This window comes from Aegilops tauschii, chromosome 2 (genome assembly GCF_002575655.3).
Source record: "Aegilops tauschii subsp. strangulata cultivar AL8/78 chromosome 2, Aet v6.0, whole genome shotgun sequence".
Lineage (NCBI taxonomy): Eukaryota > Viridiplantae > Streptophyta > Magnoliopsida > Poales > Poaceae > Aegilops > Aegilops tauschii.
The window spans coordinates 378,561,190-378,569,294 of NC_053036.3; the positions used below are offsets into that span (position 1 = coordinate 378,561,190).

Consider the following 8,105-nt stretch of genomic DNA (forward strand, 5'->3'; position numbering starts at 1 on the left):
GGTGGAGCCACGCTGTGGGCCGCAGGAAGGCAAGTCTGGGGACCCCCGTTCCCAGGACGCCGACAGCCTTGCTCTGACGCGCGTCCACGCTAACGAGGCGTGCAGCGCCACGCTGGCTGCTGAGCTGGTGCGGTGGCAGAGTCTTCACCACGCAGGTGCTTGGCTGGTCGGCCTAGAGGTGTCTTGCTGCCACGTAGGAGCGTGCCTAGTTGGCAAGCTGATCGCGGTGTTGGAGTGGCTACGGGGCGGCGAAGCCTTGGTAGGTGCGGGCCTACCTGCGGCCCCGTAAATATCCCCGGCAAGGGCCTTGCCGGGGCCCTGGCAAGGGTCTTTCCTCGGGCCTTCGTCTTCCGTTTCCAATCTAGTCTTGCAGGCCTTTGGTCTTCACAAAGATCTGCATGCCACCACGCAGGCGCCTCCTGAGCCTTGGTTCCAATGTTGTCGATGGTGCCGGAACTCTCAGGCTCAAGGGTGGCGGTCTTGCCGGTGTTGGGCAGGTTGCCCCGGCAAGGCTCTTGCCGGGGCTACGCAGGCTGCCCCGGCAAGCGTGTTGCCGGGGGAGACCCACCTTGCTCCTTTGTTCTTCGTGCCCCTGGCTTGAGCACTGCTCTGGTAGTCTTGCATCTTTGCTTCCTCGGCCCCGCCAAGCGTGGCCGCAGGCGTGGCTACAGCTGCCCGTGCACAAGTAAAGGGGTACAAAAGAGGGCCCCTACTTTTGTACACCGACAGCGTTGACCGAGCCTGCATGCGCCGATGTGTCCACCACGATGCACTGACCGAGCAGCTTTCTTGCACGCCAGCTGCCACGGATGCAGCGACGGTCACTACCGATGGTTCCTCTCTTCCAGCTAGGTGGCTACATATTTGTGGCTTGTGAAAAAAAAGAGCCACTCCCTTGCTTAGCTCTACTCATTCATCCCTACTAACAAAGCTTGCTTGCATGCACTAGGTGGTTACTAACATGGGAACCCTACTAACAAACCGAGCTCTCTAAGAAAACAATCAACAAATATGTAGTCCCAATATGTAGATAGGGCCAACAAGCCCATAGCACGATCACATAGTTCAAACTAGGAAGAACTTAATAATGGAATAGATACAAAACATAATAATAGAACTTAAGAAAAGGGCCAACAAGCCCATACATCTCCAACATAGTTCAATTACAACTTAACATAACATAGACTAAAAAAAGATAGAGGGTTTAGAACCCTAGCCGCCGCCTTCTCCACCTCGCTCCTCAACCGGGCGCCCTTTTCACTGCTCCTTCGGGGCATTGTCGATGGGGTACGGAAGAGTGTGCATGCGCGTCACGGTGGGGAAGATGTTGGTGTACTCCGTGAACCTGTTGTGGGTGGTGAAAGCGATGAACTCGGAACCACACCAAAACACCCGGCCGAGGAGGTAGAAGGCATCGAATGTGTTGGTGAAGTGGGCAAGGAGAGCAACCACCACCCGGTTTTGGATGACCTCCTTGACACGGAACATCGTTGGAGATCCCCGCAGGAGGTGGTGGCAGCCAGACGCGAGGAAGAACTTGGTGAAGTTCCTTGCGGTCCTCAGCCTTGATATCGCCCACACACGTAGTGTGCGATCAACGTACACGCCGGTAGGGTAGAGCCTCTCCAGCACGGTGGGTGGGATGCGGTAGGTTGGTCCGGTGTACTGCATGGCTGAGGGATGTGCAGAAGAAGGAGAAGGGGTCGAAGAGCAAGAAGGGCATATGGCAGAGGATGGGAGATGGATGAGGGATGGCAGAGGTAGAGGGTGGCTTAAATAGCCATAGTGCTACGTGTTATTTGGCCATGGCAATAACGGGGTCAAATGTGAAGTAGCCCGTTTTCAAACCCACCGTAGCATCGGGAGTGTACACGCGTGGGAAACGGTGGTTTGAAAAGAAGAAGAAAAAGAAGCTAGTTGCACGCGTGGGTGATGAGGACACCACAACCATCGAGAAGTCTCCAACAAGTATAGGTCCAATCACAAGAAGTCGCGCCAAACAAATAAGTGACCAGGTGGACGCTAACTTAAGTTTACCTTGTAACCTTGATGACACAACTATGCTTTCATCTCCATTGTTGTTGGTTGAACTTAGGTATAACATGGAAGCAATCCAACAACCTATGAGCTCTTGAAGCAACCGCTTTGGAGGAACAAGTTTGGAGAAAACAAGTTTCAAGTGAAGCTGATGCTGTCAGTTTTTACCTCTGATGTTTTGGTGTGGCACACCCATGTGATGGAGAGACCGGACCATAGGGGTACATCAACAGAAGCTACATCAAATTATCTTACCAATGCAAAAAACCTCACATCATTTGGAGTTGTGAGTCAAAAGTTCTAGTCATTCTCGTGGAAGGTGTCCAAGCTGTGAAGACTTCGCGAATTTCCGAGGAGCTCTGCAACAACTCCCAAAGTTGACTACTTATTCACCCAAGGAAGCCATGCAAACCTGCTTACTTTTGAAACCATTTTCACACCTAGCTAAGGGGGGTTTTCCCTGCTATAAAACTCCATCTCCCCCATCCTCTAGAGAACCTTTTGTCAAACCATTCAGCTACAAGCTTATGCAGCAAGACTGCTAGAGAGATCCGAGAGATCTTGCTACCTTTGCTCTTGTGAGTTCATTCGGATTCGCGAGAAGGAGCCTCTGGTTCCCCCTAGTTCGTGCTCTACGGTTTTGGCCGTTTTGTGTGGATTAGTCCCGGTTTGTGGTTCTGCGATTGTTCGGACAGCGGATTGGAGTTCTTGTAGCTTCGGTCAGCCATCCCCAACGTACGGGTTGCATCCAACCTTGGCAGGTAGAAAGCTAGTTATCCCGGCTGCTTGTAGCTAGTTATCCCTCCCGATTCGATCCTACGGCGTGAAGATCGGGCCACCCTCGGGCGTGAACTCGTTCATCGGGTTCCCACCTATCATCTGGTATCAGAGCCTTCGTTGACACGGTAGGATCTGTTATCCAAGTTTATCTTTCTATCATCCCTTTAGATCGAGTGTTTTTCATGCTATATTTTCTGTCCTAGAAGTCCAAAGCCCCACCAAAAATAAATCCAAGCCTTGTTGGTGCTGAGATCTTGTTGTTGCATACCTTGCATGTTCTTCATCTTTTGGATCTGCAACAAGTTCATCTTCGTAATTGCTTTCAGATTTGGTCGTTGTGCTTTGGTAAAAAGAGAGAAAAAAAAGTGACAAAAAAAGAATCAAAGAGAAAAAAAAGGGTGGCAAAAAAAAGTCAAGAGAGAAAAAGAAAGTGTTGTGTAAGATCCAAAAGTTTCAGCTTGGTAGAAAAATTTCAGAAGCTTGTGTGTTGTGTGTTTTTCAATCTTGGTGCAAAGGTGCAGTAGATCTATCCCCATATTTTCTTGGTTTGCATCAACTTGATTTCAGCACAAGACCCCTTTTTGTTTACCCCACCGAGCACCAAAAACCGAAGCTAGTTCTTTGATCCCTGTCTTCCAATCGCTTTGACACATCCGGGAGAAGCACAATCTGATGTGAACTCATAAGAACTTTGGTGAGTAAGAGGTGAGGTTGTGTGATTCCACAAAATTATCCTATTCCACTTTTGGCCTTACTAACATGGTAGGATCTAGATCGAGTGTTCATGGAGAAAACCATGGGGAAGAAGATGCCCCGGTCACACGTGCTGATTTTCAGGAATTACAGAACATGGTTCGAGACCTTGGAAGGATGTTTCACGAGCGACCTCCAGCACGTGGCGATAGGGCTCGACACCGGCAACACCCTATTGACCCACTTGAGGAAGTTGGGGATGAAACTTCCGTGCATGCTGCTATGGATGGTGACTTGGAGGATGATAACAACAGCCATGGTGGACATGTGGCTGCTGCTCGTGGGCGTGGTGTTGCTGCTCATGGAGGGCAGTGAGGAGGACAACTTCGAGGGCGAGGGCATGGTCCTCGTGGGCACTACTATGACCCTCATGAGCGTGTTGCTCGTGGTCATGGAGATGATTTTGATGATTATGATGGTGTCCCATACCGTCGTGCTGCTGAAGATGGGCATCGTGCAGAACGTCGTGATCGAGATGGTCGAGATGACATAGCAAGAATCAAGTTGCATATCCCCAAGTTCACAGGAAAGGAAGACCCCGATGCATATTTTGATTGGGAAGAGCAGTGTGATCAGATTTTTCGTATCCATAACCTTGCCGATCCGAAGAGAGTAAACCTTGCTTGTGTTGAGTTTTCTGGTTATGCACTCACTTGGTGGAATCAACTACAAGAAAATCAACTGCTGGTAGGCCGTGATCACATTGACACTTGGGAAGAGATGAAACAAGCCATGAGGCGAAGGTTTGTTCCTTCACAATATCAAAGAGATCTCCGAAACAGATTGCAGCGTCTCAGCCAAGGTACACGCACGGTGGATGAGTACTATAAAGAGATGGAATTGTTGTTGGTTCATGCTCGTATTCATGAAGATGAGGAGTCAAAGATGGCAAGATTTTTGCATGGTCTCAACAATGAAATTTCTGATTTTGTGGAGATGTTTCCCTATAACACTCTACAAGATATTTTGGAGCAAGCAAAGCGCACGGAGAGGAAGGTGCAGCAGAGTGGTCATGGACGGATATCTCATAACCGCACCACCACACCATTACAAAGGTTGCAGCCAAGTGCCTCTCATGGTGGTTCTCAGTTTCAGCATACTTCACACCCTACTGCCACCCGGCGTACAGCGGCTTCATCGGCATCATCACCAGCCCCTAGGAATGTGGACAAGCGTGCTCCTTCTGCTGCTGGAAGTACCTCTAACCCCACGGCTGTACCATCATCTCAAAGCCGAGATATTGAGTGTTGGAAGTGCAAAGGGCATGGTCACATTTCTTCTGAATGTCGAAACAAGAGAGTTCTCTTTGTGAATGAACAAGGTGAATGGGAATCTGAGAGTGAGCATGAAGATAATGGAGCATCGGGTGATCATGAGGATGAAGAGGGCGAGAAGAGTGGTTGTGATATTCAGGCCAACATGGGAGATTGCTTTGTTTCTCGTCATGTGCTTAGTGGTAATGCAGCTAGAGAAGAGAAAGGGCAGCGACATAATATTTTTCACACCCGTGGCACCATCAAGGACAAGGTTTGCAAAATTATTGTTGACAATGGCAGTTGCAACAACATTGCAAGTTCAGATTTGGTAGAGAAGTTGGGACTGAAACAAAGAAGGCACCCAAGTCCATATAAGATGCAATGGCTCAATGATTGTGGTACACTTCGAGTAAGCAACATTGTCACCGTTCAGTTTTCCATTTGGAAGTACCGAGATCAAGTGGAATGTGACGTGGTGCCAATGCAAGCATGCCAATTGTTGTTGGGAAGACCTTGGTTGTATGATCATGATGTGCAAATCAACGGCCGTACTAATCGTCTCTCATTCCAATACGAGGGAGAGCGCATATCTTTGCTCCCTTTGACACCCGAAGAAATATTGATGGACGATCTCAAAAAGAAAGAGAGAGTGGGCGAGAAACACTTGAGTGACATCCACCAACATAGTGAGCAAGAGAATCCAAAGCCAAATAAAACCCCATAGCTTAAATTGACCAAGACATGGGAAAAATAGGGATTAGTTATGATGGCTAGGAAAAGGGACATTAGAGAGTTGAGAGAACCCAATTCCGTGTTCTTTGTACTTTTGTACAAGGACAATTTTCTTTATATAAATGAATTAACCTCCACCACTCCTAGTGTTGTTGTTGAAATTTTGCAGGGGTATGAAGATGTGTTCCCCGAGGAGATACCACCAGGGCTGCCACCACAAAGAGGCATTGAACACCAAATTGATTTGGTTCCATGAGCCCCATTGCTGAACCAACCACCATGCCGCACAAATCCGGAGGAAACCAAGGAAATTCAGCGACAAGTTGAAGGCCTACTAAACAAAGGTTATGTAAGGGAAAGTCTCTCTCCTTGTGCTGTACCCGTTCTTTTAGTACCAAAAAAGATGGATCTTCCCAAATGTGTTGTGATTGTAGGCCTATTAACAACATCACCGTGAGGTATAGGCAACCCATACCTAGGCTTGATGATATGCTTGATGAACTTAGTGGCGCCACCATCTTTTCTAAAATTGACTTGCGAAGTGGCTACCATCAAATTAGAATGAGAGAGGGTGATGAATGGAAAACTGCTTTCAAAACAAAATCTGGTTTGTATGAGTGGTTAGTTATGCCATTTGGATTGACAAATGCACCTAGTACTTTCATGAGATTAATGAATCATGTGCTTAGAATGTTCATTGGCAAGTTTGTGGTTGTTTACTTTGATGACCTCCTGATTTATAGCAAAACTTTGGATGAACATGTTGAACACATTCGTTGTGTGCTTGCTGTCCTAAGAGAGGAGAAATTATATGCTAACAAGGAAAAGTGCACATTTTGCATAGAAAAAGTTGTGTTTCTTGGCTTTGTTGTTTTAGGTCGAGGTGTGGAGGTAGATGAGGAGAAGGTCAAGGCCATCCGTGAGTGGATGCCTCCACAAAATGTAAGCCAAGTACGAAGCTTTCTTTGCCTTGCTGGTTTCTACCGTCGGTTTGTGAAGGACTTCAGCACCATTGCTCCCCCAATGAATGAGCTAACCAAGAAAGATGTTCCCTTCAAGTGGGCAAATGCACAAGAGAATGCCTTCCAAGAGCTGAAAGAAAAATTGACATCTGCACCATTGCTTGCACTACCCAACTTTGGTAAGACTTTTGAAATTGAATGTGATGCAAGTGATGTTGGTATTGGAGGCGTACTAATGCAAGAAGGCATGCCTATTGCATATTTTAGTGAGAAGCTAAGTGGTTCAACTCTAAATTATTCAGTTTATGACAAAGAATTATATGCACTTCTGAGATCTTTGGAAACATGGCAACATTATTTGTGGCCTAAAGAATTTGTGATACATTCCGACCATGAATCTTTAAAGCACCTTAGGGGTCAACAAAAACTGAACCATAGACATGCAAAATGGAGTGAATTCATAGAATCTTTTCCCTATATTGTCAAGTACAAGAAAGGAAAAGATAATGTTGTTGCTGATGCTTTGTCTAGACGCCATATTTTACTCTCACAACTTGATACTAAAATTCTTGGGCTGCAAAGCATCAAAGAATTGTATGCCAATGACCCATATTTGGCTGAACCACACTCAAAGTGTAGTGAGGGGAAAGGTTGGGAAAAGTTTCACTTGCATGATGGATTCTTGTTTTGAGCTAACAAATTGTGCATCCCAGATTGCTCTGTTCGTTTGTTGCTTTTGCAGGAGGCTCATGCTGGTGGTCTCATGGGACATTTTGGAGCAAAGAAAACTGAGAGTGTGCTGATTGACCATTTCTTTTGGCCAAGGATGAGGCGTGATGTTGAGCGCTACATACTACGTTGTGAGATTTGCCGCAAAGCTAAGTCATGTTTAAATCCTCATGGACTTTATACGCCCTTATCCATTCCTAGTACACCTTGGGAAGATATTTCTATGGATTTTGTTCTTGGATTACCACTCACTAAGAGGGGGAGTGATTCAGTTTTTGTGGTGGTTGATAGGTTTAGCAAGATGGCTCATTTTATCCCATGTCATAAGAGCGATGATGCTTCACACATTGCGGATTTGTTTTTCAAGGAAATCGTGCGGCTACATGGAGTACCACGCACTATTGTTTCAGATCGTGACACCAAGTTTCTGAGCTATTTTTGGAAAACGTTGTGGGAAAAACTAGGGACAAAGCTTCTCTTTTCCTCTACATGCCACCCACAAACGGATGGACAAACTGAAGTTGTCAACCGCACGCTATCCATGATGCTGAGAGCAGTTTTAAAGAAAAATTTGAAGATGTGGGAATAATGTCTCCCCCATGTGGAGTTTGCATACAACAGGACACTACATTCGACCACTAAATTTTGTCCTTTTGAAATTGTTTATGGTTTCAAACCTGCTGCTCCCATAGATCTTTTGCCTTTACCATTGCAGGAGCAAACCAATCTTGATGCAAGTAAGCGTGCTGACTTCGTGAAGAAAATTCATGAGAAGACCAAGGAAAATATCGAGAAGATGACTGAACAATATGCAAAACGAGCAAACAAGGGAAGAAAGAAGGTGTTGTTTGAAGAA

At 46.5% G+C, this 8,105-nt stretch overlaps 1 protein-coding gene across 1 annotated transcript; it reads left to right on the forward strand.

Annotated features, from left to right (window-relative positions):
- The first annotated feature begins 4,404 nt into the window (after positions 1 to 4,404).
- Positions 4,405 to 7,323, forward strand: LOC141041048 (uncharacterized). The gene is made up of 3 exons (XM_073507159.1): positions 4,405 to 5,224; positions 6,436 to 7,114; positions 7,263 to 7,323. Exons 1-3 carry the CDS (start codon positions 4,405 to 4,407, stop codon positions 7,321 to 7,323), a joined length of 1,560 nt encoding a protein of 519 aa, XP_073363260.1.
- Positions 7,324 to 8,105: the final 782 nt, after the last annotated feature.